Here is a 19,584-nt window from a genome sequence, read left to right as displayed (position 1 = left end):
AATTTAAGAGCATTCGAGAGAATTTCGTAATAAGTATCCTAGCACATCAACGTTCGCCACACAACAGAATCCCCATATGATGATGATAATAATAATAATAATAATAAAAGGAAAATGAAAATGAAAATTTACAGCCTGTTTCCAGCCATTTGACCGGGTCAGGAATGGAATGAATGAAGCCCCCATCTCGCGGCGAGGATAGGAATTGTGCCGGCTGCCGAAGCCTGTCGCACTCCTCTGGGGCAATGATTGATGAATGACAGATGAAACGAAATGATGTTGCAGAGTGTTGCTGGAATGAATTATGACAGGTAAAACCGCATTACCCGGAGAAAAACCTGTCCTGCCCCCGCTTTGTCCAGCACAAATCTCGCATGGAATGACCGGGATTTGAACCACGGAAACGAGCGGTGAAATGCCAACGAGCCACGTAGGAATAATAATAATAATAATAATAATAATAATAATAATAATAACAATAATAATAATAATAATAATCGTACAGCCTCAGCTAGCCTGTGCAGGCATTATGAATTGACACGATGTAGACTGCCTGGAACCTCTGTGGCTCAGGCGGCATCTCACCGACCTCTCACCGCTTAGTTTCGTGGTTCAAATCCCAGGCACTCCCTGTTGAAATTTGTGCTAGAAAAAGCGCAGGTGGGACAGTTTTTTCTCCGGATACTCCGGTTTTCCCCGTCATCTTTCATTCCAGCGATACTCTCCTTTAACATTTAATTTCATCTGTCAGTCATTAATCATTGCCCCAGAGGAGTGCGATAGGCTTCATTCATTCCATTCCATTCCTAACCCGGTCGAATGACTGAAAACAGGCTGAGGATTTTCATTTTAGACTGCCTGTGCGTCAGTTTCTACCACATGACAGACTAAACTGGATTTCACTTGGTCGATTTATGGCTCAACTTTAATTAATTTTGTCGGATAAACACCCAATGTATCATCAAAGATCTTTTACATGCCGACATCGTGTGACACGGAGAGATGAACGGGCAATTTCTGCTGTTCAAAAATTCGACCGCTTCGGCCGGGTTTGAACTCACGATCTTGCAATACAGAGGCCGACACTCCACTTAAGGAGTTACTACCCTTATAATATCATGCTTTAAAATTGGTTAACGTAGTAATGTTTGTGTAAGACACTAGGAATCCAGAGGCCTGTTCCAGGAACGAACTTTGCAATTTTTCACTTTGCAGTTTTCAGTTCAGATTTTGTTCCATCATCACTTTTCAGATTTGCTTTGCGACGTGAAAAGTTAGGAATATTTTCACTTTTCAAGCCTGTTATGTTCCTCCTTTGGTACAGAAATGCAAAGTGCAAAGAAATGAATTAAAAATGTTTTCAGAAATCTTATAAAGAGACGATTCCCTTTTCAACTGTCAATCAACAATTAACTACACTAGTTTCACGACGTAAAACTTGGTTTAGTGATATAACATATTACGACGAGAGCTTGTGTTATTATCAAGTGAGGATAGTAATGAAAAATTCAACAAGAGAACGTAAAAAGACAGAATTAATTTTCATAACCTCATTATGTCGTCAACTTCAACGTCAAAAGTGACGCATTAAAATTACGAAATATTATATAGTTTGTTCATGGAATACACTTCATTGGAACGCTCTTGCGCATAGACTTTTCAGTTTGAGAAGAAACTGAAAAGTAATACCTAGATCATGGTGGAACAGAAAGACTTGAAAAGGGCAGAGTGCAAAAATGAAAAATTGCAAAGTTCGTTCGTGGAACGGGTCCCAGGTTTTAAATTCTGTCCCATACTTTTGTCACGTTCTGTGTAACAATGTTTAAGATTATAAGATGACTTACATTACTTGCTCGAATAGGCCTCCACTAAATCAGATGTGCTGGAGATAGAATAGAGTATTAAGTTAGTGAAATACTATTGCGGTACATATAAGAATCTACGCTGAGTACACCCCTTGCTCTCCCAGTGCAGGGATTTTGACCCAAGAGAAAAAAAGAGTGACATAAGATGAATTGCTGCCCTTTTTCGTTATAAAGACATCATTAATAATAACTATAATCTTAAATTTTTAAACGTCGCTCTCCGTTACGAGAAAAGAGCGCTTTTTTTTAAATATTTCAACAAAGGATCCTAATTCCATTAGGATTTGGCTCACGCTGCGAGAGGGGGCGAGAGTCCAGGTGGTAGTGAATCGATACGTACTGGGAGCGTATGCTCCGCACGTGCATGCAAATCTCGCACTGTCTGCGGCTACGCAAAGCTTGGGATTATAACATCAAAAATAGTTTAACTACGGTCCTAAATCCAGTCTCTATGAAAATAATAGGCCTATCAATTATTGCATAAAATACTGAACATTAGCTGAATACTACCGATACAGGGAAAAGAAGCTATAAGAATATCAATCAAATTTTAAAACTCATGCAAGGATTTTTAGTATTTTTACAAATACTGCAACAGAGATTTAATTTCATGAAGGAATTCTTAACTTTCCCTGCATAATACATGTTCTTTTCTACCTTTAACTGGGAGGATTCTTCAGCACTTTCGCGACGAAATTCAATATTATTTTTTTCCTCTTCCCAGCGTAAGTGGGATTCTTCCGTCTTCCACTTTGTTTAGGTAGATACAAAAAAGAGAAGTTTCCTCAAAAACGCCGGAAGTGTATTTTCGGTCATTTTCTACCTATTCTTTATCCATTCCTCATACATGGAACACGAAGGCCCGTAGGAAAGCTGGACATACTACCAGTGGCAAATGCCCGATATCCCTCCTTTTCTCGCAGTGATTACTTCGACAGATCATCCAGTTCACATTAGGGGCTCAATCACTAGTTTATGTGGTGATCCTGAACACGGTTAGTCCGACTCGTCAAGTGTTTTCCACCATTAATGATGGTTTCGGGAGTTCTAATTGCCGGCCATGCGACCAATTGTCTTGCTATACATTATGACGACTCCTACCAAGAGCTGAATTTCTCCCTAAATTACCACTGTGGGTGGGGGAGGTAGAATAACATTCACAGTAGCCCCTACCTGTCATAGGAGGCGGCTAAAAGGAGCCCCAGCGACTCTCAACTTGGGAGCGTGAAATGACGACAATGGAGCACTTAGGTAGCTCCTGGCATTGCTTCCACTTACTTGTGCCAGGCTCCTCACTTTCATCTATCCTATCCGGCCTCGCTTGGTCAACTCTCATTCTTTTGCGACCCGGACGGTATTAGGTATCGAGGCGTAGGGAGTCATTCATTGTCATGCCCTTCGTGGCCCGTGGATTTCTTTGGCCGATACCTTCATTTTTCAAAGTGTGGGATACCTTCCATTTTTTTCTCTGATTAGTGTTATATAGAGGATGGTTGCCTAGTTCTACTTCCTCTTAAAACAATAATTACCACCACCACCACTTCTAAATCTGTTTGCTGAGACGTACGGATCAGTATGTAAGCGAGTACCATCGGTGGTTCATTATAGCCTCAGGAATCGACCGTTGGTAGATGACAGCCTCCGTATCTGTATCGACGATAATTCATGATAGCCTTTGCGAATGATATGTGTATACCACCAGTGCCACACACCGTCGTGAACGAGTTAATAATATGGATATTATTTGATTGATGACCGGGCGAATTGGCTGTGTGGTCAGGGGCGTGCGGTTATCAGCTTGTATCCGGGATATAGTGGGTTCGAATCCCACTGTCGGCAGCCCTGAAGATGGTTTCCAGTGGTTTCCCATTTTCACACCAGGCAAATGCTGGGGCTGTACCTTAATTATGGCCACGGCCGCTTCCTTCGAACTTCTAGGCCTTTCCTATCCCATCGTCGCCATGAGACCTATCTTTGTCGGAGCGACGTAAAGCCACTAGCAAAAAATTTGATTGATGACTCTTCAATTGCTAAAGGTTTTAAAAGGCACCAGAATAGTGAAAATTTCGTCCATAAGGAATTCTTTAATATGCCGGACGCCAACCCCTTATCTTGTGGACAGAAAGACAGCAAGTGACCAACTATTTTGGTAAGGCCGAATGCTTTTGTACCGAGTGAATGGGCTACGCGGTAAAGGTCATCGAGCAGTAAGCTTATATATGTGCATTTCAAACTCAGGAGAGAGGTTATTTTGAACATCCGACAACTATTCGTACCGTACTTACAAAAAATTGTTTTCAAATATGCTTAGTCCGACAGACATCGGTCGCTCCATTCGAATTAATGTTGTTCCTCAAAAGTCGCCGCACATCCATTTTTGCTCGATGTTATGTTCAGAAATCAGCCCAAAAGTTGGCTGGATCCTCAACAGCTCCACCATCAGCTGTCGTAGATTGGTTAGGTGTCAATGAAGAGTCTTACGAGGGAATTTATGAGCAGTGTGTTTTCCGTTACCTTCTTCACCAAGCCGAAAGTTGATATTACACATCAGTCTGGAAAACCCAATGAAATGCACGCACCAACCAACACTAAGAGGAACATTTTCACAGCATTCATAACAGAGGGAATGGGGAACATAAGGAATGGCATTACTAGCATCGCTCAAACCTTACTCAGTCACTTTCTTATTAGCAAAGCCAAGAATGAGACTGAGACAGGAGAAACGAGAGTAACAAATTTGTTCTAGCCCATACCAGAAAACAGTACACTGCAAACGCTAGGTCTCGCCAAAAAAAATTTGAATCAGAGTTGTACATCTGGCTGATACCAAACAACATGGCTCTCACGTTTCCCAGGGCAAGCTCAGGGTCATTTCCTTTCCGCTTGCATTTACAGTTACGTCATTGGCTTCCTAACAGGAGTCGCAGCCCTTCCTCTCCGCCGAACGAGTTCACGGTCCGCAATAGCACGAAGTGACCGAGCAAAATCTCGTATATCGTGCGAAAATCTTCTCGATATCTATCAGAACGTTTCCGGAGAAATGTTTCCATGCTTAGGCTACCAAAATCTTTAGTATGTTCAATAATACGCAACCGCGTGAACAGCTGTTTTCTTGAATTAAATTATGTAAAAGTCACATCCGTTCTTCCATGCCAGATGCTCACCTCAAAAGCTGAGACAAATCAGTGCTCAGAACCTGATTCCAAACACTGTAAAACTCATCCAACAAGAAATATACCAGAAGTTTCGAATCAGTCTCGAATAAATGTGACACATTTGTCCGTATTTAAATTGTATGCATTTTGCGTCTTATTTATTCTTTTGGACTGTAAGAGATCCACCAATTTTGTTTAAATATGTTCATCATTTTTCACTACAGTAAATATATTGTTGAATTATGTTTGTTATTCACAGGAATTTTTAACTGAGTTTCACCTGAATAAATTGTCATGACCGTACAAACCAATATTCTAACTCATAAACATAACTCCTCTATTTGTTGTATTATGTCGCAACTCATGTTGCTAAATGTATGTCCTATAAACATTTTCACGACTTGCGCAGGAAGGAGACAATCAATTGTTCGACTGCCTTGGTCACCTCAACACTTAGCTGTTGTGTTTTGAAGCTATATTTTTTCGGTGTGACGCCAATTATACCAGCCTATAACTTTAATTTGCTTTTCTAAAAACGTACATTTATCAGATCATACTTTATTTCTGGAACAATAAGACTCAGGCTTCTCTAACATTACAACAGTTTAGTAATACTTCAATCGATAAACTGAACTTGTAGGCAAAAATTAGCAGAATATTGACAATTAGGAAAAATTAATTTGTTCCTTAAACGTTTTTCAGTCTGTCGAACACTAAATATAACTACTACGGTCCTGTAACATGCTTGCAAAAAACACACTATTAAACAAAAGTAGAATATTTGAAATTTCATTAACTGAGTCGAAATTGGAAAATGTGGCTTCATTTTTTCACTAAATTTGTTCTTCAAAAGTTCGCCTTTCAATAACAAATTTCAAAATTTCAATCGGATTTATCAATTTCATAATTTTAAATTTGTTTTACGTCTTATGGTGACGATGGGATGGGACAGACCTAGGAGTGAAAAGGAAGCGGCCGTGGCCTTAATTAAGGTACAGCCCCAGCATTTGCCTGGTTTGAAAATGGGAAAGCACGGAAAATCATCATCAGGGCTGCCGACATTTCGAACCCGCTATCTCATGGATGCAAGCTCACAGCTGCGCGCGCTTAACCGCAGGGCCAACTACCCCGGTATTTTATAAAGAATCAGTAAAATCTAAAGGTCATATCCATAAAATTTTCAAAAAGTTTCAGAAAAATACTTCGCATGGATTAGGAGGAGAAATACTATACACGTATAATTTGACATTATCGGGACAACGCTAGTACAGTACCCTTAAAAGAATAAGTACATATGTGATACGAATATAGAAGAATAGCAGGATCAGTGCAACAATTAAGAAAACTTCCATTAACAACTACCAAAGTTATCACCTTGCACAGTTGCGGAAATTACTAACATACAAACGAACGAACATACATATGGTCTGGGGATTGCAGTGCCACAAATCCCGCGAGAGCTTGTACACTTCTCTGTTTAATGTGTTGCTGCGGCAAGCGGAGCATAGAGGAGGGCTGCATTCATCTCGTAGGGAGTCGAAGTAAGTAAAGGGAAGTTGGAGAAGCCATGCTCTGGTAATTAAGACAGACATGACTGAGACCGTGTTATGTCTTCTAAGTTTAGCCAGACCGGGCGAGTTGGCCGTGCGCGTAGAGGCGCGCGGCTGTGAGCTTGCATCCGGGAGATAGTAGGTTCGAATCCCACTATCGGCAGCCCTGAAAATGGTTTTCCGTGGTTTCCCATTTTCACACCAGGCGAATGCTGGGGCTGTACCTTAATTAAGGCCACGGCCGCTTCCTTCCAACTCCTAGGCCTTTCCTATCCCATCGTCGCCATAAGACCTATCTGTGTCGGTGCGACGTAAAGCCCATAGCAAAAAAAAAAAAAAAAAAAAAAGTTTAGCCATAGTCTAAGACGGGAGCAGCAGCAGCAGCAGCAGAAGGGCGTAGTGTAACAAGACAACAATTGGAGTGTAGAACAAAGATTTAGGAATTCACTTTGGCCATTCCATTCACGAGATACGAATATTACTGTTTTACGTTAGGTCTGTAATGAGACATTGTTGTCTGTAGAGGTCCATTAGCTCTTCAAGCCACGCAGAACTAGAGTCAGCACTTTCTCGTACATTTTCCAACATTTGTGATATAAAAACTACTGTTCTCGTATCTTGTACACATTAACTACGTCTCCGCAGTTTCATTTCTATTTAAGTATAATTCACATCAGAAGCTTCAAATCACTTATATTTTATAAAAGAGAAGTGATTTCTTCCTTCTGCTTTAAATGGCCATTAAATATTATTCTGATGCACACAAACTTTCACTAACAAACCAGTTCGCACTGCTTGCCCCATGTTCGACCTAACATTATCTTCAGTCAATATAAGAGCGAACAATTCCGCACAGAGTAATAATATCCCAAGAGTTGACGAAGCAACTGTAAGTATTATGCACCTAAATCTGCAAGTCTCTCTGAATTAACTACTCGCCTTCACAATCCTCTATTCACACCTGGCTTCGAGTCCGGCTCCATGGCCAAATGATTAGTGTGTTGGCCTTTGGTCCAGAGGGTCTCGGGTTCGATTCCCGACACGGTCGGGGTTAATTCCGATGGCTCAGCGACTAAGGGAGGGCCTCATGCTCATAGACGCGCAAATCGTCTATGTGATGTCAGCCCGGAAGACTTGAACCACGCCTTTTCGGAGGCTACACGCCATTATCATGCCTGGCTTTGTGGCCTCATTTAGTTCACATCACTTATATTTAAATCATTCAAAAACCGAATCTAAGCATTGTCACCTTGGTCTCCCCCTCCACTTCTCCCACCCTCCATGGCCGAGAGCAATATATACATTAAACAGATTTTATGGTGATCTTCCTTTCAAGGTCATTATCAACATATTTTACTTTCGACAGGACAGGTTCGTGCAGATTTTGGTGGCAAACTGGGACCACGACAACACAAGTTTGATAACTTCTACTGTAGTTTATTATGGACTGATATGCCTCGCTCTTTTTGATTTTTTTTGCTAAACCTGCGTGAAAATATATATTTTAACATTGCCTAAGCAAGTGCCCGAATCTATGGTTTGGCGAGTAGAAGGATTCTTCCTGCTAAAGTTGAAACGAGTATAGGGCTCAGGATGAAATACCTTGACACCTTTACAGCTACTGGAAGTGTGTCAAAATGTCCGTCTTACCCGCCTTGGATCATGATATTTCTTAATCCCACCTTGTAAAACTATCCTGGCTGTGCAAAATGTTCAGGCTTACCTGAGTTGTGCGTTTAAACCTAACAGTTCTCTATCGTCTTGTTCATCATCATTACTTTCAAATACATACGCAATCAAGCAACATTCGACCCTTACTTTTCACGTGACAATCATTTGAAGAGAAGAGCGGCAAAAGTCTCTCTTGTCGCCAAACATACCACAGTGTGTCCCGTAAATAGTAGAGCCGACAGATCATGAAATTTATCTGCAAAGGAAACGCAACACACTTTGTTTCAAAATCGTATGAAGTGTCGTTTCGAAGACACCCTATAGTCCATTGAAACTGTTGTGAAAGTGAGGAGCTGACAACTCTTGTGACCGGAGCGTGGAACGGATGCCACTTGGTACGTGCTAGATCAAGCAGTGGCTCCGCTTTACTTGCTTGTCCGATCAGTACAGAAGAAGGAGCCGGAAGATGACGACTCCCACACCATACGTGCGCGCTGCGATGTTCTCAAACTGCACTCAACACAGAAAAGTCTACATAAACTACGTTGGCATTCTTTCACACCCACCAATCTCTTGAGTTTGCTTTACTAAACTGTTTAACCCGTTCAACTAATGAAGATTATATACTTACAGAGCTGAGGTTCTCCACTGAGTTGGTAGGAGCTGCCTCGGCGTTAACCCTTTGTAAGAACTCTTCGTATTTCTCCAAGGTTGTGAGGCGATGTAGAAGGTTCTGCAGGAGCGTGGACACTTCTTTGCGGATTCCAGGATCCACCGTCACACACTTCTGTGTGATACTGCGTACGTGTGCCATGACTCGTTCGTCCCGAAAGTCGTACGGGAACGTCTCCGTCCACTCCGCCAACAGCTGCACGAGGTGGGGCACAAAGCGACCCAGGCGATCCTGCTGTAACACACAACAGAGACGTGATATCAGTGACTGATTACAAAAATAACATAGCAGGAGATATAATTATTTCAGTGCTTGCTCACAAGGGAAACATCACACCCTTCATACCGAAACCTACTTTGATACTTTGTTGATGGAACTGAAGCCTCACGAAAAGAACACAAAGTCGACATGCAAAATATTAGCTGTTTGATTTCACGGAAAGGCCACGACATAAACAATACAATTACTCATGTAAGTCGTAGAAAAAGTTACACCAGTCGCTACCGGTTGTGTTGTATAGCTCTCACCGTGCGTAAGCCAGCAGTGGAGCAGTGAACACAAAATCGTCAAACAAAGTCACTAATACTGCACCCATAAGCGAATTTACGTAATTAATTTACAAATTAAAAGTTGAATATTTCGCATATGGGATACTACAGTAGGCTGGCAAACTAGCAATCACAAAGGAACTTTCTGGCGCCAGTCAGGCGGCGAGTAGAATCCACAAAACTCTCCTTAGAGCACGTCCAACTTGTAAACCACCCTGAGTACTCCTTCCAATAAATTTTATGACAGCGCCTAGGAGTGGCGACTTTCTTCTGGTTCTCACGAGAAAATCACGCGTTGAGGCCTGACCTACTTAGCTAGGACAAAAGGGACAACGACAATACCCGCCAATCCTTGGGAGGAAATGGAAGTATCCACTTTACGAAGAGCGCGAAAATCTCAGCCAATCACAAAATTCTAAATTTGAATGAACTGTCATAGCGGGAAATCTACAGTCAGTATTTCACGATCTGAAGCCCGGTGTGGTGGTGAAAAACAGTGTCCTGATTTCTTTATAATATTTGGAAAATTATCAGTGCGAATCTGTGGTTAATTAGTGCCTAATTAATAAAATTTAACTTCACACGGAGGAGTAAGTGGGCCCAGCAGAATGAAGTGTCATGGCGGGATGGAGCCATTCACCGGAAGAAAATAACACCAGTGACGCGCGCCGTCGTGTGGATTATCCTGTGATCATTTCCCACGGCGCAATATTACATGTAAGTCAGACAAAAATTAGGAAGTCTGGTACATAAATTTCGGAAACTCTAACCTACGGATGTACGATAAAGCGTTCCCGAGGGCTAGATCATTACGCCACATCCCTCCCACGGAACTATTTTTCTAGGTGGGGGAGAACTCTTTACAAAACCCAGCGACCAGGGGTTTGAATTCTCAGTGTGTCTTGAGTTTTCGCAGTGGTTCTTGAGTACTCTCAGTGAAACTTCAGTTTGACAGTGCGAATCAGAGCGACAGTGTGACAGAGAGTGACAGCTAATTTAGTTAGTCAGCTTTACTTTTGGCTGGTAAGAAAGTGATTAGAGACACTTGTAGGCATTTTGAGAAGGCCTTGTATTATTTCACTCGGGAGAGTAACATTTCAGAAATGAACACTTTAACAAACTTTTGCTATTTATGCAGAAACAACAGACAAGAGCTACACTTTCAACACTTGGCTTAAATAAACTCACATTACGAGTCGAGAGGAACAAATCCATGTTTGCAGCATAATTACATAAAACCTCTCTAACCCACGGGTAGTTTCACATTTTGTTATCAGCATAAATTTCTCCACAACATTGGAACTGTATTTAGCTTGCTTTACCATTTAATAAACTGTTTGGCAAGCGAGATGTTTACGGGGAGAAACTTGTAAAGGCAGACGGGGAGGAGAATGACTTTTCTTTAATGAAGGCCGCAGTGGCAGACCTTGAACAAACAGTTATGTCCAGTTGGGGTTAATGTTCGATAAGCTGTGTGTGTACACAAAAGCTGAGAGACCGGTGTGTAGACCAACAGGTGATTTCCAGGCAGGTAGCAAGACGACCGTCTAACTTCACGACAGGAGTCTGCAGGGGAGTGCGAGAAATACGAGTGTTTTCTGTCAACGTAAGCGTGTGTTACGCCATGGCAAATATGTGTCAAATTTGCGTGTGTAAAAAATTGGAATACCACATCAGCTTGAAGATGGAATTCTAAATTCACCATGACCGAGGCCGGAGGGTGAGTCAACATGCCTCCATCACACAGGTATGAGCATCAATAAATAATGTAAATAAATAATGTAGGACCGTGACTAATCGATGATCAATGTAGCTTAAAGTATTAGATAGGATTGTAAATAGTTCACATCTTTTAAATAATCATAATTGTAACTATAATAATAATAATAATAATAATAATAATAATAATAATAATAATAATAATAATCGAGTTATGTGTGCACTTCGTTTAGGTAGATGTTGTTTGCGTGTTGTTATGGATTGTTTCTGTAGTATGTCACTTTGACAGTTTAGGCAGCTATGATATTTGATCTATGAGTGTAATGCCGATTTATAAGTAATTTTTATATTTCATCATGTTATTATATCGATGGTTTTGAGTCATATTTTTGTTGGAGTTTTGATCTTGTAGACGCCGCCTCGATGATTTTAATGTTTATTTTTGCTTTTATGCGCTTTCAGCTTTGTTTTCATGTTGTGGGATCATCCTTCAGATGACCGCGTCTGATAGTACTTATCCCGTGTCTTTTGCGACGATTTTTGGTAGACGCGAGTATTTATTTCTGTGTAGTTGCGGTTACACATCTTTCAACATCTGTGTTTTGAGAGGCAATCTCGCCACTTTTTTTATATGTAGAAACAGTGAGTGCCAGGAAACCATTGATGCGTCAGCTCTAATTTTTTGTGAGATGCGAAGCAGAGAATGATCAAGAGATCGAGCTAGATGATTAATAACCCTGATGATCTACGTTGATAATGGAAATATGATATTTGGACCATGTCATGAACTGTCGTAAGAAGTCGTAATGTGCACGACAGGTATTTTTGCCCGCCGGATACGAGCGAGGCCGTGTTGTGAGAATAATGAACAGTAAAGACGTCGAGAATTAAGGAGCAAAGAGAATTGTGAGATGAATAATTTAACCAAGAGTGTTAAATGTGTTACGACATGGGTTATGATTGTAGGCAGAAGCCTGTATTTGTTTAAGTAATTCCAGGGAAAGTAAATGCTCGGCAAATATGCTAGCCATTGTACAATGTGAGCAGAGCGACGAGTCAATGTGTTTTTTTTTGATAATCATGTAGAGTCATGGATGACATGAAATAACAGTAATTATTGTCCACAAAGGTTAAATTGTATCATGGCCAGACATTTATCGTCTGAGGTTAGAGATTGCCGTCAAATTCGCAATGTTTTGCTACTCGCAGCGGGGTATATTTTTATGGAGACTCCGATTTTATTTTGCGCATTCCATCCTTATTAATTTCCAGTAGGCCGCGATGGTGGGATCTAGCTTTGCTTATTTGTTTTTCTTTCTGAGTGTACTTTATTACCGTTTATTTGTAGGACGTAAGCGTATGTGAATTATTTATATTTGATTTGATGTAAATAGATAGGTGTAGATAGGCTAGTTTTGTTTTCTGTATTTTCTTTGTCGGAGCAGTGTTTCTCCATTTACCAGATTTTGTGATGTAAATAAGATCTCAGATGTTAGGTTAATGGATCGTCGATTAGGTCATAGTCGAAACGATAGTAGTGGTATGCTCATACCAGGCATTTAAGTAATTACCAAACTTTTAAAAAAATCCACTACATTTTATTTAGAAATGAAGCGATCTTTAATAAACCAATTGTATAAACTGCCGCAATGAATGAGGTAAACAAGATGGCATCTGCATCCATCTAGTGGTGGTACCACAAACAATGAGTTGATAATGAAATGCAGTTAGCGGCAAATTCAATAGAAAATTTAATGTACAAGGATCGCTGTCATTTGAAATGTTAACATCAGGCACTTGGCCTAATCTTTTGGATTATTTTTAAGCAGTCCAGTCTATCACAGATATGCAAGTGAAGTGTAAAAATTAGATGAGTGGTTGTAACACTCAGATTGATGTTTCAATAATTTATTTGTTTAATCATGAGGTGTTTGAATAAGACAATGGTTATGTAGGAAATGAAGGGTGATGTTCATGGTTGTTTTCTTCGAATTATTCCTTACATGATACACTTGGTTAGTGCAGTCCATGATTATTTTAAAGTTGGGTATTTTTACCAAATGAGCCACATGTGATAAATATTTGATAACTCCTATGAGTCAGTGGATTGATGACGTAACTAATTATTTTATTATGATTCAACTATTTTAGTTTAGTTTGAGAGATATTTTCTACGTAATATATTTCTGTATTTCAAGAAGGTGGTCTTTCTGACCATAGTTTTAATTGATTCACGTTAACAACTTGAAGACAGTGTCAACATAGTCTGGAATTATTTTAATTAAGGTGATTGACCTTCAGTCATTTTATTAGGCAGATTATGGTGTTAGTGTAAGGCAGATCCTCAATCTTTAATTTTTCTTAGTCTCATTTATTTCATTTTGTTTACATTTTTCACCAGTCTAGTTCACTTACATTCCTTTTGGCATTTTGCATTTTTATTCAATAAATTAGTCTTTTATTTAAATTTTAATTCAGTCTTTGGGTACCGTCATTTTTAGTTAGTTTACCCCCCTCTTTTCATTTCCTCACTCCTTGATTCGACGGGTGGCCTCTCCTCGGGGATAGCGGACGGTCACGACTGAGGAAGAAGAGTCTACATGCAGCGGTGAGTATGATTTACATGTCATTTATTACAGGAGCAGCCGGCGCACAGAAGAAGGAAGAGTTCACCGCAGTTGTTGCCTTGAAAAGGGCACAATACAAGCGGACGGTCTACTGTACTGCCAATTCTTTTCGCCAGAATTTTCGGAGGACACCATCAGACAATGCGAAATCGGCTGCACAATGGAGGACTGATATCAAGGAGGCTTATGCCAAAAGCTCCTATTGACCCGCATTATTAGACAGCTCCTGTGAGGTGGACAACCAGTCACAGCTTTCAGCACCCGGAACAGAAGAAGCGTGCTCTCTTTCCTGATGAAGTCACCACAAGCTTGCGTCCATAAAATAAGAGCATTACAGTCTGCGTAAGATCTGGTGGTGAGAGATGGAATAGCCTTTCATGCTTGAACCATGAGCAGCAAGGGGGTGGAATCATGCTTAGTCGACGTACGCCTGTCATTTCTATCACCTCCTGTAGCTGAGGGCGGTAGAATAACACCCAGGGTAACCCCTGTCTGTCGTAAGAGGTGACTGAAATGGGCCCCCAGGAGCTCTTAACTTGGGAGCGTGGTTGACGACCACTGGGTCCTTTAGCTGAGTCCTGGCATTGCTTCCACTTACTTGCGTCAGGATCCTCACTTTCATCTATCTTACCCAACCTCCCTTGGTCAACTCTTGTCCTTTTCCGACCCCGACGGTATGAGAGTAATCGAGGCCTAGGGAGTTTTTCATTTCCATGCCCTTCGTGGTCCTTGTCTTTCTTTGACCGATATCTTCATTTTTCGAAATGTCGGATCCCTTCAATTGCCTAGTTGTACTTCCTATTAAAACAATAATTCCCATCACCACCTCTGATTTGTATCCAGGGTAATATGAATCGTCTGGTATACAGAGACTTCATCCACCAACCTGTAGTTAGTGCCACTGTGAACGAGGGCTGAAAGTGGTTATGCCCGCTGAGGCAGAGTGGTCAGTCTGTTCCTTGAGACGATACATGGCATGCAGCGAATAGTGTGGCCGACATATTCTGCGGACATGAACTGCGTTCAACATGTATGGCGTGAGTTGACGAGAGTAACTGCCCACGGTCCTAATCCTCCTGCTAACATTCAGTTACTTACTGAACCCTGCGAAGAGCGTGATGAAATGCACGAAAACAAGGTGAATTGTAAGATCTGGATATGCCTCGTCATGTTCAAGCGCACCTCGGAACGCGAGATGGCTATTCACGGTATTGATCTGCCACACAACGAACGATAATCCCATGTTAACAAATTAATGCTTTCGTTGCGTGTCTCTTGCTTTCGCATAGCTGGTTGCATATTGTTTTTCAATCAATCAATCAATCAATCAATCAATCAATCAATCAATCAATCAATCAATCAATCAATCAATCAATCAATCAATCAATCAATCAATCAATCAATCAATCAATCAATCAATCACTACTGAACTGCATTTAGGGCAGTCGCCCAGGTGGCACATTCCCTATCTGTTGTTTTACTAGCGTTTTCTTAAATGATTGCAAAGAAATTGGAAATTTATTGAACATCTCCCTTGGTAAGTTATTCCAATCCCTAACTCCCCTTCCTGTAAACGAATATTTGCCCCAATTTGTCCTCTTGAATTCCAACTATCTTCATATTGTGATCTTTCCTACTTTTAAAGACACCAGCCAAACTTATTTGTATTAGCTCGCTTGGTGCTCGTGATCGTTAAGGCGGTGTGGCACCATGATTAGCCGGTACGAGTCCCGTTGGCTGAAAAAATTTTCATCATCAGAATGTTGGCCGGCAAAGCAGGAGAGGTGGTGTTATACAATTTGCAATCAATAGAGGCTTGCCAAAAGCCTGGATTAAATTCCAAACCTCTCCACACTGCTCATATGGAGTGATAGCATATGACGCTGTTGATGGTGATTCGTCCGTCGGATGGCGACGTTAAGCCTTGAGCTTGGTGGTGTTCGACAGAAGTAGACTATGTGCCGCTAACAAGTTCCTCCCACCCCACCCCTCCTGAAAGCCTCACAGCCCTATCTACATTTGGCGCCGTGCCGACTGGCCTACAATGTGTCATGCCCCGGAATGCCTTCCCTGGAGCCTTCTTGAAACAGCTTATATCGAATCGGCTCTTGACCTGCTGTATGACTGGCTGCAAGCTGCAATTAAAGACTTCATACCTGCACAACGGGCTACTAGCAGCAAATTTCAACACTGGATATCACAAGTGACCACACACACACTCACAATACCTTCGTTAAAATCCGAGACTACAAAACACATGTAGACACTGTCATTGAAAACGTCCGCAGCAATTCCAAGCGCTACTGGAGTCCAGTGTTACCAACTTATATTTTCAAGATCCGCTAAATACTACTAAAAATCCGCTAAAATTCCGCCAAGAAATCCGATCTCAAGTAATGAGCAATAAAAATAGGTAATGAATAATAATAATAATAATAATAATAATAATAATAATAATAATAATAATAATAATAAAAAGTAAATGACTGCACTCACCTGATCTGTGAGTTTCACTGGGATTAATCCCATGCCTGTGAGCCGGCGAGCTAAAACTTGTAGGCGTTTTAGTGCCAGGTGCAAACTAGGTGAATCCTCTACCTCAAGGGCCACACACAGAACAGACCAGTTCATTAAACGGTCTTCCTTCATAGCATAAATATAAACGCTACTCTCTCACAGTTTCATTATCTGTCGTCATTCGTCAACTAAGAAATAAGTACCCTTTCCCCACGCATTACAAATTCATGATGCCATGATCTCATAACATCAAATCCAAATAACATGTTTTTCCTAACGTGACTGCTAGCTCCTGATAAGAAATACGGAATAGCTTGGAGAAAGACTGGAGTACAAATTTTTAAAAAAAGTAAACAGGATAAAACGCTAAATTCCGCTGTAATAAATTTAGAATATCGCGAAAAAATCCGATGTCCGTTAAATGATATATTTCTCCGCCGACAGTCTTCTAATTCCGCTAAATTTAGCGGAAAATCCACTAAGTTGGCAACACTGCTGGAGTCTCATCAACACACGGAAAAGGACGGAGCGGATTCCTGTTAGCGTGAACCACAACGATGCAACAGCAGACGGCGCCGATCGCAATGAACTGTTCAACAGGAGCCTGTTCCACGAACGAACTTTGCAACTTTTCAACTTTGCACTTTTCACTTTTCAATTCTTGCAAAGTCTTTCTGTTCCATCACGATCTAGGTTGTACTTTTCAATTTCCTCGCAAAGTGAAATGTCCTTGCGAATGAGTGATCCGATCGAGTGTATTCCATGAGCAAACTGTGTAGGCCTAATACTCTATGATTTTAATGCTTTGCTTTTCGCGGCGAACTTGACGGTACTCTTGTGGTACTGTTTAACTTTTTTTTATCATGGGAAAGAAAGGTTAGTATTAATGATTCAGTGAACGAAATGAATCGACTCGATTGTGAATCGAAAGGTGAATCGAGAGATGGCAGTCGCAACTCGTTCCTTGGTTCCTCGTTCGTTCTGATTCATATCGCCAAATCGGATACCCACCATTTTTGAATCAATAATAACTTGTGAAGGACAACTCTGTTATTTTTTATTTAACCTGAACCAAAAGTCCGGTTCACTAGTCAAATACTCCTAAACTAACCTTACAGGATTCTTTTAAAATAAGAAATTATCACGTCGTTTCAAGTCACACACTTCACGGAACTGTTATACACTCAACTTCCAGCTCGTTGCGAAATGTTAGGTTAAGTTTACTTCAAGGTTCCATTCCCGTTCTCATGAACTACTCTGAACTAACGTGTGGAACATTGCTACAAAAATGTTCATATCTACTATAAATTTCAAATTCGATTGTCGCATAGTTTCGAATGGCAGCTACTTAAGTTTAGAAAGTACTAGTCGGACAGTTGTGTAGCATTTTTCGACTATAACCTCTAAAAAGGAATGGTTCACCTGAGTCTGTTGTTTCATTTTCGGCACTCCGTCACGTGGTAATCGAATGAACGAATCAAATGAACGACTCAAATGAACGAATCATTTTAGTTAACCGTTTCAAATGAATCGGTTCTTCTAAATGAATCAGATTTCCCATCTCTAACTGAAGCGTTCCACTCAGAAGCGGCATACTCAGCGGCTGACACAAACACAGCGCAAGTGCAGAAGTCCTCAGGATGTGCGGGCTGGCTCCCCAGGTGCTGCTGATCAGCTTTTGCAGTATGCCATTGCGAGCACTGACCTTTCGTTTCGTATTCAGATATTTGCTGCCTGTACGTTAGTGCGCGGTCCAGTTTTACACCTAGATAAACTGATATTAGACAATGTTTCAGTCCTTCCCCTCGCCATGTAATGTTCCGCTGTCGCGCGCTTCCTTGTTTCATAGATGAAACGCACACACACGCGTTTTTTTACTGGGGTTCGGCTAGTGATGGGCTATAAAGTTCATTTACCGGAACGGTACCAAGGTTCGCGGTTACAAAATGGCAACTGTGACATAACGGTTACAAGCGACGTCTCAGTCAATTTTCAGTTCTAACAATAGTCGGAAGTTATCTTACGTCTGGTAGCAGTCACATCACATCACATCACATCACATCAATACCACTAATCTGCATTTAGGGCAGTCACCCAGGTGGCAGATCTCCTAACTCTTGTCTACCTAGTCTTTTCTTAAATAATTGCAAATAATTTTGAAATTTAATAAACATCTTCCTCGTTAAATTATTCAAATCCCTAACTCCTCTTCCTGCCCATTTTGTCCTCTTGAATTCCAACTTTATCTTCATATTATGATCTTTACCGCTTTTAAAAACACCACTCAAACTTATTCGTCTACTAATATCATACCACCGGGCGAGTTGGCCGTGCGCGTAGAGGCGCGTGGCTGTGAGCTTGCATCCGGGAGATAGTAGGTTCGAATCCCACTATCGGCAGCCCTGAAGATGGTTTTCCGTGGTTTCCCATTTTCACACCAGGCAAATGCTGGGGCTGTACCTTAATTAAGGCCACGGCCGCTTCCTTCCAACTCCTAGGTCTTTCCTATACCATCGTCGCCATAAGACCTATCTGTGTCGGTGCGACGTAAAGCCCCTAGCAAAAAAAATATCATACCACGTCACCTCTCCAATGACAGCTCGGAATATACCACTTAGTCGAGTGGAGCAGCTCGTCTCACTTAAAGCAGTCGCTGGATGGTATTTGATAATAAGGATCTGAATAGTCAAAGTAACAGTTTCAATCAAAACGCACGTAGGCCTAAATTTTTCTTTTCTCTTGTGGCTACTAGTCGCAATTTATCTTAGACAATATCAGATCGGAAGTTTGCGACACAGTAAAGCGCTATTTTCTATACACGTTATCTCTGTAACTCTGATGATAGTAAAACGGTTTCAAAATAGCTGCTACGTTAGCTTTTACCCCTGACTATGAGGTTCGCAAAGTAATGTGTGCCTTTATTTCTTTCGTACTGGAGTCTGGTAAGTTCCTGTGTTAGGATATGGATAATAAATTACTTTTTCTTCTGGAAGAACATTGTCACAATAGAACGTTCTGCTTTTCAAATAACTTACCTTAGCTGCACCTTGCTTTTCACCCAGTTTCTGCTGCGAATCACAGAGCGCACACACTTCGCCCAGGAGTTCATGAGGCTTGATAAACAGACGGGAACTGAGGAGGAAAGCGAAGAGGTATGCTCGGTCGGGGTAGTATTCCGCAGTGGGAACCATGTGCTGCACTAGGGCGTCCAGCGAGCCTGATACTAGGTTCCCTCCGTCCCGATACACCAACGCCTGGA

At 41.2% G+C, this 19,584-nt stretch overlaps 1 protein-coding gene across 1 annotated transcript in view; it reads right to left on the bottom strand.

Annotated features, from left to right (window-relative positions):
* Nucleotides 1-19,584, bottom strand: part of LOC136879316 (ras-GEF domain-containing family member 1B) — a 447,741-nt gene that overhangs the window by 184,335 nt on the left and 243,822 nt on the right. Inside the window, exons 3-4 of the mRNA XM_068229058.1 lie at nucleotides 19,361-19,579; nucleotides 8,873-9,148 (exon numbers count right to left, since the gene is read on the bottom strand). Of these exons, the coding sequence (XP_068085159.1) occupies nucleotides 8,873-9,148; nucleotides 19,361-19,579 (495 nt within the window). The remainder of the gene's footprint in view (nucleotides 1-8,872; nucleotides 9,149-19,360; nucleotides 19,580-19,584) is intronic.

Source organism: Anabrus simplex, chromosome 8 (assembly GCF_040414725.1).
Source record: "Anabrus simplex isolate iqAnaSimp1 chromosome 8, ASM4041472v1, whole genome shotgun sequence".
NCBI classification, from domain to species: Eukaryota; Metazoa; Arthropoda; class Insecta; order Orthoptera; family Tettigoniidae; genus Anabrus; species Anabrus simplex.
Note: the sequence above shows the minus strand (reverse complement) of the source record. Positions and strands in the feature narration are given on the sequence as shown.